Consider the following 20,137-nt stretch of genomic DNA (forward strand, 5'->3'; position numbering starts at 1 on the left):
CAGATGTGGTTGGGGGCATTTAGTTAGTCTTGGACTAACAATAGTGTCAAATCAAATGCACAGCTTGTGTGTTCAGAAAGCTTCTTTCAGTAAGTTAAGTTCAGTCCCTTACCCGCAGAGGGGGCAGTTGAGACGACTTTCATTGGCTCTGCCTTGTAGGCAGCGCGCACAGAAGATGTGGTAACAGTCTAAGAGGCATGGGTGCTGGTACTGCTCATGGCACAGGTGACAAAGCAGGGGATGGACATTGGAACAGTCCACTCCACACAGATTATCCAAAGGAGAGAGGACACCCCCTGCCATCTACAGAGAGAGTGTAGTGACAGTGAATCCCTTAGGATTAGCCTCTTTTTCTTTCTTTTTTTTAAAACTAAACTGACATTTAAAATCAGCCACGATGTAAGTAGGACAACATGTTTGACTTCACATATAGAGTTTGAGATCATATAAATAATTTTTCAAATGGAATAATGTGATGCAGGACTAGCCTGGGTACCAGTCACTTTCTGCTAACATTCCACTCCTTGTACCCCGTGTCAATGCCAATGACTCGGAGTACAAGAAGTGGAACTTGAACATTAGCATTACCCCACTGGTACCCAGGCTAATGCAGTACATAATACTCCCATACCTTTAGTCTAATTTAGTTGGAACAGTTAGGTTAGAGATAACTTCCCTCTTTCACTTACCTTGCCAGCCATGGTAGAAGTCCTCAGTGCTGTGCTGAAAAAACACACATGATGTGACATGAAAGTTCTATTGTTTTGTCATATTAGTACTTCTATTGTAGCCTACTGCTCTATATGTCTAACCAAACACAAGGCATCCCCAACACAAGAGCTCACTGTAAAAGTGTAGTGGATGGAGTCTGTTCCTACATATGGACAGCACGGAGCGCTACTGTCTTACCTTTCAGCGGTACTATCAACTACCCCCAGCAGGAATGACAGCAATGCAGAAACTCTTCTGGAGTGGCCTGGTTGAGCCCTGACGCCAGGCAGCTGACTGCTCCCCTAGCCAGCAGCCATTCTGCTCACAGAGTGGGGGACTGGGGATGGGCCAACGGTGCAACCATACTGTCACAGATGACAAAAGGGAAATCAGATATTGTTGCCATGTCAGCAGGGGAAAAATCCCCCCAATATAGAATATTCTCCCCTTAGTTAACCAGGAATAAGGGATTGAATGGGTATAACCACCAACACCTATGCTGCAGTCTCAGAAATATTGAAATGAGGGCAGGCTTTTTGACTCAATTGTAGAGAGAAGCTATTTTCTTTTGGGCAACAACAGGATTTAGAGTATACATGTAGCCTACATATGCCTGTTGAAGTTATACTAATTGTCAATAATAATTGTTGAATTGGACTACCCTCAAAATGGTCTGTAGCCGAAGTGTAGAACAATTATTAAACTGTTTTTGCCAAAATACTTATACCTCAAACTGGGCATAGAATATCTCCTGGATTAATCTATCACAGATTCATGTATTTCATGTATTTATGTAGACCGGATATAGGATTTAGCAAACCCTGCCTCTTCCTTTCTGGACAAGAATCGCCGGCCAACATGGCTCCGATTGTGAGTACTCACGTTGAAATAGGTTGTATAGCTAAGTATATCACTTTTTGTATGTCATTTATTGTAGTTAATGTTCACGTAATAAATCCACATTGAACTGTGTTTCCAAAGAAGAATTGTAGCACCAATCGATTGCTTTGTTTACCAGTTGGGCCTGCATCCATTGAACCACGTTGTAGCAATTTAGCTATAGTAGCTAACACAGCTAGCGAGTTGGCAAATGCTAGTAGTAACCGTGAACGATGGGTGGCTAGCCAGCGGGAAATACACTAGCGAGAAGTTAGCGTGCTAATTATAGTCACATTCGTGACCGTTTTATAATATGTTTAATCAAATGTGTTACCAAATTGATATGCTAAAGTCTAGTCCCATCGTTAGTTTACACACGTCATGACCAAACATTTCCGGACCAGTTTGATAACACAAATCAATCAAGTTAGCTAATTTCAAAACAATCTAGCACGTTAGATACTAAAATGACACAGTATGGTGTCCCATTCAGTATTTTTCATGTTGAAGTTAATAACGTTAGACCCTCCGCAATGTCCTGACAGAAGAAGCAGGTCGTCAAAAAGACCAAGACGGGTGGCAAGAAGAAGAAGCAGGCCCTGAAGTTCACCCTGGACTGCACTCACCCAGTGGAGGATGGCATCATGGATGCTGCCAACTTTGTAAGTAGCGTTAGAGAAAAAAATACAATATCCTATTAAATGTCATGCTTTATTACTAGACATTTTACATATTTTTTTATTTAACCTTTATTTAATTAGGCAAGTCAGATAAGAACATTCTTATTTAAAATGATGGCCTACCAGAAGGCAAAGGGCCTCCTGCGGGGACGGGTGCTGGGATTAAAAGTAATAATATTGGACAAAACACACATCACGACAAGAGACAACGCTACATAAAGAGAGACATAAGACAGCAACACATGACACCACAACATGGTAGAAGCACAAAACATGGTACAAACATTATTAGGCACAGACAACAGCACAAAGGGCACGAAGGTAGAGACATCAATACATCACGTGAAGCAGTCACAACTGTCAGTAAGAGTGTCCATGATTGAGTCTTTGAATGAAGAGATGGAGATAAAACGGTCCAGTGAGGTTTTTTGCAGCTCGTTCCAGTCATGAGCTGCAATGTACCCAATGCCTGTCACAAATTAGCCTCTTAGTTCCAGGAGACCTATACACATGGGCAACTGTCGCTGAAGGCTACGTCCCATATCCCCGAAAGCATATTTATCAGCCCTCTCGTTGACCTATTTCTGATCAACTTTTCCAACCACCGAAGACAAAATTATAATCCGGGATGCCTTACCAGTCAGTACGGGTTATAAGATGTGTGAAAAGAAACGTTTATATCCCACTTCCTTAATACACTCTTATCTCCATAAAGGTGAGCTTCCATCTGGGACCTAGTATGGAGCGAGTGAACTTCGTAACATTTTAATTTAAATGTTTGTTTTACCATAGTTTAAACATTTTATAACCCTTACCGACTGATAAGGTATTATAGATTTGCCTTCAGTGGGGAGGAAAGTTTCTCGGAAATGGCTAAGCTATATTTTCTAGGCTTGGGCAGTATACTGTATATACGGGATAGTTTTTCAATACCATTGAAACTTGAGCTTTTCTATATGTTTTAATATTTTCAGCTATTTAACTAAATACCTGCCGTCAACTTGTGCAATGCGTTAGGAGATAAAGCAGATTGCGTTATTTCACCTGTTATATTATTTTACATTGTGAAGCTTAGTTTCCCAGCAAAGTTAAGCCAGTCACGTGTTTGTAAGTAGCACATCAGGAGAAAGCGGGAGCAGGATCATCAGAGTCCAGGGGTCGCGTTTTTATATTGAAAGTCAAGTGGGTTTTTTTTGCTTCGATTGAGTAATCAGGGACATGCAAGTATAGTTTTCCTTCACGGAAAAAACATTTGGCATAAAATAGTTTCATTTTCATCAGATGAAAATGAAATAACTGGCAACCACAAGTAAATGAGCTCACAATAAAAAAGCAAGGTCTTCTTTGCAAAAATGATGATTGGCCAGTGACTGTGACCTTAGTCTCGTGTAGCCTTATCTCCAAGTGACCTTGTCATGCCTCCTTTGGAGGTCTGTAAAATTGTGTAAGTCAACTACTCGAATGGTCTGCCAGCTTTCAGCGGATGTTACATTTAAAGACCCATACACCCACATGCCTGTAGAAGGGGTGCTGCTTGTAATGTTTGTCACTGTTTTCCGACCGGGTAGGACACATTTTGCAGAGTTGTTGCGCATGCTAGTTTGCAATGTTGCAGAAAATGGAAGAAAACCTGGAGAAAAACGTAATTCTGTTTTGTACTCAATACTTTTGTACTCCTGGCCATCCTCACGCACCTATGGCACTAATCTAATGGGCACCTTTTTAGAGATCTGCACAAGCAAGGGATTTGATTGGTTTAACATTTGAGGTGTTAATGATTTACATGGGGTTTCCACCCCATTGTAGCTACTTTCTGCCATTGAATTCAGGAGGCTTTCCGATTAGGGAAGCCTGGTTCTAGACTAGGCTACTATAACTATGTGGTTATCGTACAAAACTACCTTAATTAAAATTCACAAACTGTAAATTGCTACGAGAGTAGGCAAAATGAAAATGTTTAAAATGTAAATGATATTCAACTTATGGTTCTCATATTGACAGAATATTTGCAGCAGTATGTAGCGTTCATTACAGGTAGTATTCAGTTGGGATGGTTCCATATTTGTCCTAAAATCCACCTTTGGCCTCGTCTTCTACAGGAACAGTTCCTGCAGGAGCGCATCAAGGTCAACGGTAAAGCTGGGAACCTGGGTGGTGGCGTGGTGTCCATTGAAAGGAGCAAGAGCAAAATCTCTGTGAATTCTGAGGTGCCATTCTCCAAAAGGTATGTGAATGAAATCTTAATTTAGCTTATGAATTGTCCTTGTGATGTGGCGAGCAACATCATCTTCTATTTTATGTTGTGTTGTCTGAGGGTGGTACTTGGTTTGTGTCCACAGTTATGCATGTATTGCATTTTCACCTGTTTTTATTAGGAAGGTGGAACTGTCCTTTGCTTTCAGTTGTGTTGTGGTATTGCATTTACGAAGGCAGCAAGCAACATGGCACAAATAGTTATCTGCTCATTGCGGTTTTGCCATCGATGTTGGGCTTTGATTGGCTTTCTGTTGTCTCACCTGATGGACAGTCTGGAGATTATCCCAAGTCTAATTCATTGTTTGAAGGAGTGCTTTAAAGTGATTATTAGTGTCATAATAATGGTGATTATTATCACCATGTACCCTCTTAGACATTCATGGATTCTTAAGCACCTTCTGAAGCTATATTTGGGCCTACGTGGCAGGAAATTATGGAACACTAGCGACACCCCGCCCTTACGGGCAGTAAATAATTACCAATTAATAATTTGATTCAGTGCAATCTCCCCCCCCCACACAATGTTTTTTTTCTTTTAGCTTTTCAGTCTCTGGACATGCCATTTTATATTTTAACTTCTTAGTTAATAATATATATATATATATATATATATATATAAATAAATAAATAAATAACCCCCAGAATGCGCCGCAGGAGTAGACAGGCACTGTTCAGCTAGCTCCCCACTCACCTGGGTCACCAGAGCCAGCTCCCCAGTCACCTATCCTACCGATCCTCGACTTCGGCGATGTCATCTACAAAATTGCCTACAACACTCAGCAAACTGGATGCAGTTTATCACAGTGCCATCCGTTTTGTCACTAAAGCACCTTATACCACCCACCACTGCGACTTGTATGCTCTAGTCGGCTGGCCCTCGCTACATATTCGTCGCCAGACCCACTGGCTCCAGGTCATCTACAAGTCCATGCTAGGTAAAGCTCCGCCTTATCTCAGTTCACCGGTCACGATGGCAACACCCATCCGTAGCACGCGCTCCAGCAGGTGTATCTCACTGATCATCCCTAAAGCCAACATCTCATTTGGCCGCCTTTTGTTCCAGTACTCTGCTGCCTGTGACTGGAACGAATTGCAAAAATCCCTGAAGTTGGAGACTTTTATCTCCCTCACCAACTTCAAACATGTGCTATCTGAGCAGCTAACCGATCGCTGCAGCTGTACATAGTCTATTGGTAAATAGTCCACCCATTTTCACCTACCTCATCCCCACACTGTTTTTATTTATTTACTTTTCTGCTCTTTTGCACACCAGTATCTCTACCTGTACATGACCATCTGATCATTTATCACTCCAGTGCTAATCTGCAAAATTGTAATTATTCGCCTACCTCCTCATGCCTTTTGCACACAATGTATATAGACTCCCCTTTTTTCTACTGTGTTATTGACTTGTTAATTGTTTACTCCATGTGTAACTCTGTGTTGTCTGTTCACACTGCTATGCTTTATCTTGGCCAGGTCGCAGTTGCAAATGAGAACTTGTTCTCAACTAGCCTACCTGGTTAAATAAAGGTGAAATAAAAAAAATAAAAAAAATAGGGCCACCAGAGTTAGTACTCTATATATATATAAAATGTGTATTTCCCGTGGGATCGTGGCGCTTGCTTTCTCTGAAATCCACTGTTTTTAATGAAATTACCCCCTCCAGTGTGGGCCTAGTGCTTAATTGATTCATTATGAACCTTTATTTTGTAAGGGTTTGAGGGTTAGAGTGGAGGGCATGTTGGGAAGAATGGGTCAGGGAGAAAAAAATTTAAAAGAGGAAAATAAACAAAAATACAAAACACAGCTGAATATGAAGTGGCCATTGGTATGTCTCTGGACGGCACTTCTTGTGAGCCTAAAATGAAGAAAATTGGCACAATTGTAGGAGAAAATCCCGTCGTAATTTTGTGGCTTAAGCCCCAACTTAAAAAAAAAAATGAATGTGTTTATTACATTTTTTTTATGCGCGAGAACGAGCGTGTTTGAAATGGAATGCACAGGACTAAATGAGATAAAACAGACGGGCTGCGAGCATCAACGGCATCCCGCGCGTATAGCTTGTCAAACAATGACGCCAGTCTATTGTTCTTGAGTTTACGTGGCACAATGGTGTTAAAATAACAGGATACATTTACAGAAAATAAATGTATCGTTGGTCTACTTAGTGCCTTTTTAGGCTACTACGATTTGAAGATAATACAACTGTTTATTGTGGCTTTTCATGACAATTATGCTGGTTATGCTACACAGTCTGTGAATTAACACTCGCAACTCTCGCACACACATTTCACGCCGTTGATGGACGTCTCCCCGTGTGATTTTGGCTTTACGGTATTCTAATATAGATGTTGCAGTACAGGCAGGGAAGCAAACGGGGCTCTTTTTAAAACAAGCCTTTTAACATCCGTACCCTCCACATAGATCCCTGGATGTATCCCTGATCCCTTTCTTCTGATATGGATCGGTTCAGTATTTTGAACAGATTCAGTTTGTTGGTCAGGTTTACACAGTTGACTTAAGATGTGAATGCCATTTGACTAGCATTAATGCGTGGTGATTTAGTACATCTAGGCTTTATGTAATAGGGGGGGGGTCAAGGTGTAAGTTATACATTGACTCTTGTAGATGACTGAAGTGTCTTGGGGTGCCTAACGTTTATCTCTAACAGTTGTTGGGGGAGTCTCGCATAGAAATGTTAAATTCTTAGGTGGGATCCCTGATTTGTTATGGGGGTGCCAAGACCTGCTCTAAATTGAACCCGGAGAGTGCATTTGGGGGGGTGGGGGGGCACATTGCAGATCGAATGGTTAAATATGGAGCTGATGATTTGAGGTTCTGCAAGTTATATTGTCTGTTCTATCTGAACGTTCTGTTATGTTGCACCATCCAGAATAAACCCCAGGCCTAGCCTGAGATGTACTCAAAATGTAATGTCATTTTCAATGGTGTTTTAATTTGCTGACACTGCCCTTCTATGTGCCAGGTACTTGAAATACCTGACCAAGAAGTACCTGAAGAAGAACAATCTGAGGGACTGGCTGCGTGTGGTGGCCAACACCAAGGAGAGTTATGAACTGCGATACTTCCAGATCAACCAGGATGAGGAAGAGGAGGAGGACGAAGACTAAATCCATGCTTGCTTTTGTCAATAAAATGTCTAAAGAACAAAAGCTTCTCCCATGGATTTTATTTGCTGATTTTGGACTAAATCTGCATAATGTTTGGAAGTCATTGTAACTACTTTTGCAATGAGCTGGTTAGACTTGAAAACCTGTATTCTTTATAATGTGAGGATGAGTTCTGTGCTTACAAGTTAATGTCATGTGCACAAGTACAGTGAAATGCCTTTCTTGCTAAATCTATACCCAACAATGCAGTAATCAATAACAATGTAGTACTAAAATAAACAAGATGTAGAAGAACACCCATAAAGTAAGCAATCATACTATATACACTTCTGGTACCATATTTACAATGTGTAGGGATACTGGAGTGATAGAGGTAGATATGGGTAAGGTGATGAGGCAACAGGATATGCTAAACAGTACCATCAGCTTATGTGATTGGGTGTGCGTTTTAGTCAGTATAAATACGTGCATATTATGTGTGAGCAAATGGAGTGTGTAGGGCCCTTTTGAGTGTTTGTAGAAACGGTGCAAAAATAAAATGGTCTGTAGCCATTTTGAGCAGTCATGGCTTGTGGATAGAAGCTGTTCAGTAGTCTGTTGGTGTCAGACTTACAACTTGGTACCGCTTGCTGTGATGAAGTGGAGAGCACAGTCTGTGGCTGGAGTCTAAGGATTTCTCAGCCCTTCATTTCACGCTGCCTGATATAGAGGTCTTGGATGGCAGGGAACTCGGGCCCCAGAGATGTACTGGGACGTCCTCACCACTCTAGGCCCATGTTAAATCTTTACAACCTGAGGGGGAAGAGTCATGTCATGGCTTCTTCACTAATGTGCGTGTGTGTGGATGAGGAACTTGAAGCTCTCCTTTTATACAGGCTTCTTTTTCACTCTGTCAATTATATATAGGTTCGTAATTGTGGGGTAACTACAATGTGATTGATCCATCCTAAGTTTTCTGTCACAGCCATTAAACTATTTTAGTCACAATTGGACTCATGGTGAAGGACACCTGTGTCTTTGTAGTGGCTAGGTGTATTGATATACCATCCAAAGTGTTATAACTTCATTCTGTTAAAAGGGATATTCAAATGTTTGCTTTTTTGTGCCCTTTGCAAGGCATTGGAAAACCTCCCTTGTGGATAAATCTGTGTTTGAAATTAAGTTCTCATCTGAGGGACCTTAAAGATAATTGTATGTGTGGGGCACAGTGATGAGGTAGTCATTAAAAAAATCATTGTTACACAAAGTGAATTCATGCAACGTATGAGACTTAAGCCCATTTTTACTCCTCAGTAATACTTATTCACTCGTGAGATTTCAGCGTTTTATTTTTTATTAATTTGTTAACATTTTGAAAAACAATTCCACTGACATTATGGGGTATTGTGTGAAAAAATCAATTTCATACAATTTTAAATTCGGCTGTAAGACAACAATGTGGAAAAAGTCAAGGGGCATGAATACTTTCTGAAGGCTCTGTAAATGCAACAAGTGATATTGTGTCTTATAAGGTCCTAAACGATCAAGGTCCTAAACAATATAACCGGCATCGATAAAAGAGTACTGTGTAGCCGTCTACATCGATTTGGCCAAGGCTTCTTATCGGTAGACTCAATAGCCTTGGTTTATCAAATGACTGCCTCGTCTGGTTCTCCAACTACTTCTCAGAGTTTAGTGTGTCAAATCGGAGGGCCTGTTGTCCGGACCTCTGGCAGAGTCTATTGGGGTGCCACAGGATTCAATTCTCAGGCCGACTCTTTTCTCTGCATATATCAATGATGTCGCTCTTGCTGCTGGTGATTCTCTGATCCACCTCTACGCAGATGACACCATTCTGTATACTTCTGGCCCCTCTTTGGACACTGTGTTAACTAAACTCCAGACGAGCTTCAATGCCATGCAACACTCCTTCCGTGGCCTCCAACTGCTCTTAAATTCTTGTAAAACTAAATGCATGCTCTTTAACCGATCGCTGCCTGCACCTGCCCACCCGACTAGCATCACTACTCTGGGCGGTTCTGACTTAGAATATGTGGACTACAAATACCTAGGTGTCTGGTTAGACCGTAAACTCTCATTCCAGACTCACATTAAACATCTCCAATCCAAAATTAAATCTAGAATTGGCTTCTGATTTCGCAAAAAAAGCCTCCTTCACATACTGCTAAACATACCCTCGTAAAACTGACTCTCCTACCGATCCTTGACCTTGGCGATGTCATTTACAAAATAGCCTCCAACACTCTGCGACCTGTATGCTCTCGTTGGCTGGAACTCGCTTCATATTCGTTGCCAAACCCACTGGCTCCAGGTCATCTATAAGTCTTTGCTATGTAAAGCCCAGCCTTATCTCAGCTCACTGGTCACCACTGCAACACCCACCTGTATCACGCGCTCCAGCAGGTATATTTCACTGCTCATCACCAAAGCCAACTCCTCTGGCCTCCTTTCCTTTCAGTTCTCTGCTGCCAATGACTGGAACGAATTGCAAAAATCACTGAAGCTGGAGACTTATATCTCCCTCACTAAAGTTAAGCATCAGCTGTCAGAGCTGCTTACCGATCATTGCACCTGTACACAGCCCATCTGTAAATAGCCCACCCACCCAACTACCTCATCCCCATATTGTTATTTTTTTTTGCTCTTTTGCACCCTAGTATCTCTACTTGCACATCATTCACTCCAGTTTTAATGCTGAATTGTAATTATTTTGCCACTATGGCCTATTTATTGCCTTACCTCCCTAATCTTACTACATTTGCACACATCGTATATAGATTTTTCTATTGTGTTATTTATTGTATGTTTCTTTATCCCATGTGTAAGTCTGTGTTGTTTTTGTCGCACTGCTTTGCTTTATATTGGCCAGGTTGCAGTTCTAAATGAGAACTTCTTGTCAACTGGCTTACCTGGTTAAATAAAGGTTAAATAAAAAATAATAAAATAATACCACACAGCTTTCCAAGAAAACAATTTAGACATGTATGGTCTGTTTTACATAATTTTTAGTGGCTATTTATACAGAACATGTGTATAAAACCGGTATAAACTGTATTTATAATTATATGAAAATATTTGAGGTTGTGTTACACAATTTCTGATACACATTCCTTTTACATAATCAGGATAATGCCTCTGCCCTTCATTCCAATTAGACTGTTTTGGATTTCTCCCTGGCTGCCATTTTCACCCAATTCTGGAACTTTGGAGTTTTATGACAGCCCCTCCAGTAATTTAATAGGATCTCTATGGTTGCAATGACTTTTCGAATCTGCTTTCAAATGCAGCGCCTCTAAACAATAAATATTGCAATATTCCTTTGTCCTTTGCCTGCCTCTCAAACTCTTTCTGACCTTTGTGGCCTGTGTCCTGATAGGTTGCTAGGTAGGTTACTAGGTTTGCTATACAGGTTACACAATACCTCCAGTCTCCCCCAAAGCAGTGGCAGAGAGCAACATCTCTGTCTCTGCCCATCAACAACTGGACATATTCATATCTCTGTACTTGTGAGATGGGATGGGTGCCCAAAGTGAGTTGTGTGATATTTGTATATTGTTCTTCATAGTTGGTTACTACTATTGTGTATTTTATGTTTCCCCTCTGTGTTTACTGTGTTGTATAATACTCTGCAGATAGCATATACAATCTATACAGTCCTTTGACATTTATTACTGCTCTATTCTGTATCTTGATTTGTGCCCTGGTATATTCATTCAGTATGTGTGTATTCATTACCTCGGTTTCGGTCCATTACAGAACCATTACCTTTCCTACAGAACCATCCCCATGTACATTCTCATATGCATCCCCATATTCATCGTCTCCTGTATGTGAATAAAGTTCCCTGTGTGTGTTCACTCTTTGGCTGCTTTATTCTCCTCTATCTGGGGGCGGTGTCAGTAGCTCTCTTTCAGTAGGAATTGCAATTCGTAACACACTAACTGTACAAAACATTAAGGACACCTGCTCTTTCCATGACAGACTGACCAGGTGAATCCCGGTAAGAGTTTTGATCCCCTATTGATGTAACCTTTTAAATCCTCTTCAATCGAGATGAAGGGGAGAAGACAGCTTAAAGAAGGATATTTGTTTTTTAAATCCTTGAGACAATTGAGACATGGATTGTGTGTGCCATTCCAGCCTGGTCTCATAGACGAGACATAACATAGTAAAAGTAAATCCAAGACACTGGAATTAGTATAATATGTTACATTTGGTGTGGTTAAATAAAACAGAAGGTTACTTAAGACAAAAACTAAAGGTGGGTGGTTAGTCTGGGGTGGATAGGTGAGCGGGCATATAACACAAATGCCTAGCAACCTTGGTTGCATGTTCAAATCTCATCAAGACAACTAGCATTTTAGCAACTTTTCAACGACGTACTACTTGTTAGCTACTTTGCAACTACTTGGCATTTTAGCTAAATCTAACCTTAAACCCTTTAACCTAACTCCTAACCTTAACCCTAACGCCTAGTCTAGCTAACATTAGCCAGCTAGCTAATGATAGCATTATCCACAACAAATTGGAATTCCGAACAAATCACACGTTTTGGTAATTCGTTTCATATTGTACATGTATGCAAATTTTTAACATATTGTTAGAATTGCAATTCGTAACATATGAGTTGTAATTTGTAACATTTCACACAAAATGGTTGATGGACATCCACAAATTAATACATACTATACGGAGTGTCTCAGATTTACATACAGAATAATATGAAATGGTATGGTAGTAGGTGTCAGGTGCACCGGTTTGTGTCAAGAACTGCAACACTACTGGGTTTTTCATGCTTAGCAGTTTTCTGTGTGTAGAATGGTCCAAAGGACATCCAGCCAACTTGACACAACTGTGGGAAGCGTTGGAGTGAACTCAATATTATGAAAGTGTTTACTCAGTAAGAGACGAATTGTAATTGGTAACATATCATACGAAGGAGAAATCAAACTGGATGGACATCAGAAATAGAGGAAGGCCAGTACTAAAAACAAACAAAATATAACTATTGTAAAATGGATTGTGTCTGTAAGTTGTGTGTAGTATGTGTAAACTGGAAGTAGAAGCCAAAGTGTTATTGTTTATTAGTTGAATCCAATTGGGGGAGGGGGGTAGAGTTTGCGGGAATAAAAAAGGAAGGTATATATTTTTTAAAAGTGTATGTATGGGAGGGGGGTAGAGTTTGCGGGAATAAAAAAGGAAGGTATATATTTTTTAAAAGTGTATGTATGGGAGGGGGTAGAGTTTGCGGGAATAAAAAAGGAAGGTATATATTTTTTAAAAGTGTATGTATGTATATATATATATATATATATATATATATATATATATATGTATATGTATATGTGTGTGTGTATATACACTGCTCAAAAAATAAAGGGAAAACTTAAACAACACAATGTAACTCCAAGTCAATCACACTTCTGTGAAATCAAACTGTCCACTTAGGAAGCAACACTGATTGACAATAAATTTCACATGCTGTTGTGCAAATGGAATAGACAACAGGTGGAAATTATAGGCAATTAGAAAGACACCCCCAATAAAGGAGTGGTTATGCAGGTGTGGACCACAGACCACTTCTCAGTTCCTATGCTTCCTGACTGATGTTTTGGTCACTTTTGAATGCTGTCGGTGCTTTCACTCTAGTGGTAGCATGAGACGGAGTCTACAACCCACACAAGTGGCTCAGGTAGTGCAGCTCATCCAGGATGGCACATCAATGCGAGCTGTGGCAAGAAGGTTTGCTGTGTCCGTCAGCGTAGTGTCCAGAGCATGGAGGCGCTACCAGGAGACAGGCCAGTACATCAGGAGACGTGGAGGAGGCCGTAGGAGGGCAACAACCCAGCAGCAGGACCGCTACCTCCGCCTTTGTACAAGGAGGACCACTGCCAGAGCCCTACAAAATGACCTCCAGCAGGCCACAAATATGCATGTGTCTGCTCAAACGGTCAGAAACAGACTCCATGAGGGTGGTATGAGGGCCCGATGTCCACAAGTGGGGGTTGTGCTTACATCCCAACACCGTGCAGGATTTTTGGAATTTGCCAGAGAACACCAAGATTGGCAAATTTGCCACTGGCGCCCTGTGCTCTTCACAGATGAAAGCAGGTTCACACTGAGCACATGACAGACGTGACAGAGTCCGGAGACGCCGTGGAGAATATTCTGCTGCCTGTAACATCTTCTAGCATGACCGGTTTGGCGGTGGGTCAGTCATGGTGTGGGGTGGCATTTCTTTGGGGGGCCGCACAGCCCTCCATGTGCTCGCCATAGGTAGCCTGACTGCCATTAGGTACCGAGATGAGATCCTCAGACCCCTTGTGAGACCATATGCTGGTGCGGTTGGCACTTCCTCCTAATGCAAGACAATGCTAGACCTCATGTGGCTGGAGTGTGTCAGCAGTTCCTCCAAGAGGAAGGCATTGATGATATGGACTGGCCCGCCCGTTCGCCAGACCTGAATCCAATTGAGCAAGTCTGGGACATTCATGTCTCGCTCCATCCACCAACGCCACGTTGCACCACAGACTGTCCAGGAGTTGGTGGATGCTTTAGTCCAGGTCTGGGAGGAGATCTGTTCGCTGATCTGGCCCCCCAATGGTGGAACAAACTCCCTCACGACGCCAGGACAGCGGAGTCAATCACCACCTTCCGGAGACACCTGAAACCCCACCTCTTCAAGGAATACCTAGGATAGGATAAGTAATCCTTCTCACCCCCCCCCTTAATGATTTAGATGCACTATTGTAAAGTGGCTGTTCCACTGGATGTCAGAAGGTGAATTCACCAATTTGTAAGTCGCTCTGGATAAGAGCGTCTGCTAAATGACTTAAATGTAAATGTAAATGTAGATCCCTCAGGAGACCATCCGCCACCTCATCAGGAGCATGCCCAGGAGTTGTAGGGAGGTCATACAGGCACGTGGAGGCCACACACACTACTGAGCCTCATTTTTGACTTGTTTTAAGGACATTACATAAAAGTTGGATCAGCCTGTAGTGTGGTTTTCCACTTTAATTTTTGAGTGTGACTGCACATCCAGACCTCCATGGGTTGATAAATTTGATTTCCATTGATAATTTTTGTGTGATTTTGTTGTCAGCACATTCAACTATGTAAAGAAAAAAGTATTTAATAAGAATATTTAATTCATTCAGATCTAGGATGTGTTATTTTAGTGTTCCCCTTATTTTTTTGAGCAGTGTATATGAATAGCCACCAATTGTACAAGTTCTCCCACTTAAAAAGATGAGAGAGGCCTGTAATTTTCATCATAGGTACACTTTAACTATGACAGACAAAATGAGAAAAAAAAATCGAGAAAATCACGTAGGATTTTTAATGAATTTATTTGCAAATTATGGTGGAAAATACATTTTTGGTCAATAACAAAAGTTGATCTCAATACCCTTTGTTGGCAATGACAGAGGTCAAACGTTTTCTGTAAGTCTTCACAAGGTTTTCACACACTGTTGCTGGTATTTTGGCCCATTCCTCCATGCAGATCTCCTCTAGAGCAGTGATGTTTTAGGGCTGTTGCTGGGCAACACGGACTTTCAACTGCCTCCACAGATTTTCTATGGGGTTGTGTGGCGGTGTGTTTGGGGTCATTGTCATGCTGAAAGACCCAGCCACGTTTCATCTTCAATTCCCTTGCTGATGTAAGGAGGTTTTCACTCAAAATCTCACGATACATGGCCCCATTCATTCTTTCCTTTACAGGGATCAGTCGTCCTGATCCCTTTGCAGAAAAACAGCCCCAAAGCATGATGTTTCCACCCCCATGCTTCACAGTATGTATGGTGTTCTTTGGATGCAACTCAGCATTCTTTGTCCTCCAAACACGACGAGTTGGGTTTTTACTAAAAAGTTATATTTTGGTTTCATCTGACCATATTACATTCTCCCAATCTTCTTCTGGATCATCCAAATGCTCTCAAGCAAACTTCTGACGGGCCTGAACATGTACTGGCTTAAGCAGGGGGACACGTAGTGTGTTACTGATGGTAGTCTTTGTTACTTTGGTCCCAGCTCTCTGCAGGCCATTCACTAGGTCCCCCCGTGTGGTTCTGGGATTTTTGCTCACCGTTCTTGTGATCATTTTGATCCCACGGGGTGAGATCTTGCGTGGAGCCCCAGATTGAGGGAGATTATCAGTGGTCTTGTATGTCTTCCATTTCCTAATAATTGCTCCCACCGTTGATTTCTTCAAACCAAGCTGCTTACCTATTCCAGATTCAGTCTTCCCAGCCTGGAGCAGGTCTACAATTTTGTTTCTGGTGTCCTTTGACAGCTCTTTGGTCTTGGCCATAGTGGAGTTTGGAGTGTGACTGTTTGAGGTTGTGGACAGGTGTCTTTTATACTGATAACAAGTTCAAACGGGTGCCATTAATACAGGTAACGAGTGGAGGACAGAGGAGCCTCTTAAAGAAGAAGTTACAGGTCTGTGAGAGCCAGAAATCTTGCTTGTTTGTAGGTGACCAAATACTTATTTTCCACCATAATTTTCAAATAAATTCATAAAAATCCTACAATGTGATTTTCTGGATTTTTTTCTCTCTCATTTTGTCTGTCATAGTTGAAGTGTACCTATGATGAAAATTACAGGCCTCTCTCATCTTTTTTAAGTGGGAGAACTTGCACAATTGGTGGCTGACTAAATACTTTTTTGCCCCACTGTATGTATATATATATATATGTTTATATACAGTTGAAGTCGAAGGTTTACATACACCTTAGCCAAATACATTTAAACTCAGTTTTTCACAATTCCTGACTTTTAATCCTTTTAAAAATTCCCTGTCTTAGGTCAGTTAGGATCACCACATTATTTTAAGAATCTGAAATGTCAGAATAATAGTAGAGAGAATGATTTCTTTCAGCTTTTATTTCTTTCATCACATTCCCAGGGGGTCAGAAGTTTACATACACTCAATTAGTATTTGGTAGCATTGCCTTTAAATTGTTTAACTTGGGTCAAACATTTTAGGTAGCCTTCCACAAGCTTCCCACAATAAGTTGGGTGAATTTTGGCCCACACCTCCTTGACAGAGCTGGTGTAAATGATTCAGGTTTGTAGGCCTCCTTGCTCTCACACACTTTTTCAGTTCTGCCCACAAATGTCCTTTAGGTTTGAGGTCAGGGCTTTGTGATGTCCACTCCGATACCTTGACTTTGTTGTCCTTAAGCCATTTTGCCACAACTTTGGAAGTATGCTTGGGGTCATTGTCCATTTGGAAGACCCATTTGCGACCAAGCTTTAACTTCCTGACTGATGTCTTGAGATGTTGCTTCAATATATCCACATCATTTTTATAGCCATCTATTTTGTGAAGTGCACCAGTCCCTCCTGCAGCAAAGCACCCCCACAACATGATGCTGCCACCCCCGTGCTTCACGGTTGGAATGGTGTTCTTCAGCTTGCAAGCATCCCCCTTTTTCCTCCAAACATAGCGATGGTCATTATGGCCAAACAGTTCTATTTTTGTTTCATAGGACATTTCTCCAAAAAGAACAATCTTTGTTCCCATGTGCAGTTGCAAACCGTAGTCTGTCTTTTTTATGGCGGTTGTGGAGCAGTGGCTTCTTCCTTACTGAGCGGCCTTTCAGCTTATGTCAATATAGATTTCGTGTTACTGTGGATATAGATACTTTTGTACCTGTCTGCTATATATATATATATAAATGTGGGTATGTGAATGTATGTGTGTATATATATATATATATATATATATATATATATATATATATATATATACACATACATACACATATCGATATCTACATATATATATACATATCTATATATATACTCACATACATACATATCATATCTATATATAGATGTATTTACCAAAAGCATATATGAGGGATTGGAAATTATGCAGACAATTACATTGATGGAAGCCACAATCTATCCTCAATATTAAAGCTGATCCACCCCCTCAAAAATAAAATAAATTAACATATCATACGAAGGTGGATGATGGACATCCACAAGTTAATAAATACCAATACAAATCGTAATATTTTATAATAATTGTGGTTTCCGGATTTAAATTGACTATGTTATGTCTACCCCTGAGTTCAGGTTGCAGCGTAACCTTGACAACTGTTCTAAGCAATCAACACAGCACTGGCTGCGTACTTGCACTTTTGTGTAGGAAAAAGCAAGTAAGTTTGTTGAATGCATGTATACCTTGACTAAATAATTGCTCAAACAAAATGTATAATATATTTGAAATTGCCAATTCAAACAAGTTTAGTATAGGTTGCAATAATTTCAGGAACGAATACATTCTCTGTAGAATATTACTTTGTAACATTGACTGTTCAACATGCGCCGCCTTCAAATCAAGATGCAATACACACGAACAAATATTATCGTTGCCCTTGTGTCAGCGAGCTATTTGCATCCTATATTTTAAAGTTTAAAGACGAATTACCCACATTGCCTCAAGTTTAATAATGCCAATAGATATATTAACTTGGCTTTATGATTCTTGCCATTGTCATAATAGCCCACGTTTCATTAAAATACGCAAATTTGTCGATTATTCAAAACAAGTTGGACTTAGATGGTCTTACAACTGGATACATTACACTGCATCAAATCCATTTCAGACGAAATGCGAAGTGGGGGCTCAGGAGGGGATTGAGTGAAGTTTTTCCCCATATCCTGGTGTAACCTCAATTTCTACAGACTTGCTTGGGAAAACGCGCAAAGAGACAGACGGGGAGAGATGCACACATTGACATTGCTACTTGCAGCACTGCATACGACTAGTAAAAGTGGTAACTAGGGGAGCATGACTTAACTAGTTGTGGTGAAAATTATGGGATGGATTGTCATGGCAACAGACCAGACGTCACAATCTGGGCATGTGTGTTCCAGTTTGGTCTCTTTCTTATTTTCAGACTGGAGGACTTGGATAGAGAAGAGTGTAAAAGGAAATATATGTTTTCCTACAAAAAGAGGGAAGTCATCATTCTTGAAAATATACAGATATACATTTTTATTTACACAAGACCCAAATAATTATTTTCGGGGAGGCAATACGAGGTGAACAGTGGCGTTTTGAGGGTTAACTTTCAGTTAATTCTCAGGCAAGAGGTTTTTTGGTATGCGATAAAGATGCCTGGGTCGTTAAGCAATGAAGACGAGGGACAAGAGGACATGGATTTTGAAGACGAAATACCAGGTGAGCGAGTGAAGTAAGGTGGGGGGAGTTTCTGCCCGTCAGATATTTTGCGCTGCTACGCCTAGCTGAATGCGGGAAAAGGGCTTGTCGTACTATACGTTATAGGAGACAAGAGGGGTGGGGTGCAGTAAGCGTTTCAATTTTTGCACAACCCGTTGTTTTCCTCAGGGGCACATGTCCGCACTTGTCGCCACTGTGTCATCTTCAAATATGATATAGATAGACGAATGAAAAGCCACCATGTGTGGTACTGAAATGAGCCGGTCCGAGAAAAGGGGGACAGCCTACAATCCGTGCATTCTCGAGATTTATTTTTATTAAAAGCTCAGATGTTAGGCCACCGATCTCCATTTGACTTTGATTGCGATCAGCATATATCCTACATTTTTCTTATTAGAATTAGGCACATGCACACCATTTTATTTGTGCTGTTTTGAGGGTGCGCCCTTTTATTTTGCTGTTAGGCAACAATAAAATATATTTGTGTGTTTTTATTTGAGGTCAGAAGTTTCACCTCACATGTTGTGACAACTGAATAACAGGTATACGTTATTACTAAATGAATGTCCATAGACTGTCCAACTCTCCCCGGTGATGCACCATCATCAAATTTGAACAGCTGTGTCCCAATTGTTTTGAAGCTCTTGTCCAATTGATTCGGTAGTGGCCACAAATGTGCTAGGCTGTGACTGAACCCACGTGTACCAGGAAAACACTGGTTAGGGTAACTGTCCTGTTGATAAGTCAAGTGTAATCAAACTGATTGTGGCTGTCAACCAGCACAATGGGTTGATACTCTCCACACATCCATCATACTAGTTAATTGCACATGCCATTTTCCACAATGGTGTCTTTATTACTGCATATTTGAGTTATTTAGCAGATACCCTCATCCAGAGTGAGTGTATCAGTAGTGAATGTATCCAGTTTTATACCTTTTCATACTGGTTCACTGTGGGACTCAAACCCACAACCCTGGTTTTGCAAGCACCATGCTCTGCCAACTGAGCCATGCAGGACTACTGCTGTGTCAGTCTTTCACAGAATATGACTGTGAAACAAAACTAACAGGCCTGCACATGTTAATGCACTCAAGACCATGTGAATCCTCCAAAGTTAGAATGGTGAGAGCATGGTGGATGAAATATGTAAACCCATCAACTCATGTGGTCATCTGCAACAGGACATGCCTTTTATTTACACTGCTAGTTAAAGAGGGTGTCTATGTGGCCCCTGAGCCTGGTTCATAAATCTCTCCATCCATGACTGTCAA

General features: G+C 41.0%; 2 protein-coding genes across 3 annotated transcripts in view; both read left to right on the forward strand.

Moving 5' to 3' along the window:
- Window positions 1-1,526: 1,526 nt before the first annotated feature.
- Window positions 1,527-7,702, forward strand: LOC135542034 (large ribosomal subunit protein eL22-like). Its single transcript, XM_064968616.1, has 4 exons — window positions 1,527-1,581; window positions 2,136-2,252; window positions 4,370-4,494; window positions 7,516-7,702. Exons 1-4 carry the CDS (start codon window positions 1,570-1,572, stop codon window positions 7,658-7,660), a joined length of 399 nt encoding a protein of 132 aa, XP_064824688.1. The 5' UTR covers window positions 1,527-1,569; the 3' UTR covers window positions 7,661-7,702.
- A 10,815-nt stretch (window positions 7,703-18,517) lies between these two features.
- The window catches only part of LOC135542035 (chromodomain-helicase-DNA-binding protein 5-like), a 39,792-nt gene continuing 38,172 nt past the window's right edge, over window positions 18,518-20,137 (forward strand). For both annotated transcript variants that reach the window (XM_064968617.1, XM_064968618.1), the window contains exon 1: window positions 18,518-18,864. In XM_064968617.1, the coding sequence (XP_064824689.1) occupies window positions 18,798-18,864 (67 nt within the window). In that variant the 5' untranslated portion in view covers window positions 18,518-18,797. The remainder of the gene's footprint in view (window positions 18,865-20,137) is intronic.

Source organism: Oncorhynchus masou, chromosome 6, assembly GCF_036934945.1.
Source record: "Oncorhynchus masou masou isolate Uvic2021 chromosome 6, UVic_Omas_1.1, whole genome shotgun sequence".
In the NCBI taxonomy this organism is placed as follows: Eukaryota; Metazoa; Chordata; class Actinopteri; order Salmoniformes; family Salmonidae; genus Oncorhynchus; species Oncorhynchus masou.

Excerpts from the sequence above, each read along its gene's own strand:
- LOC135542034 (XM_064968616.1), top strand. Across the intron at positions 2,253-4,369 it reads TCATGGATGCTGCCAACTTT|GAACAGTTCCTGCAGGAGCG; the intron begins GTAAGTAGCGTT and ends CGTCTTCTACAG. Across the intron at positions 4,495-7,515 it reads GAGGTGCCATTCTCCAAAAG|GTACTTGAAATACCTGACCA; the intron begins GTATGTGAATGA and ends TCTATGTGCCAG.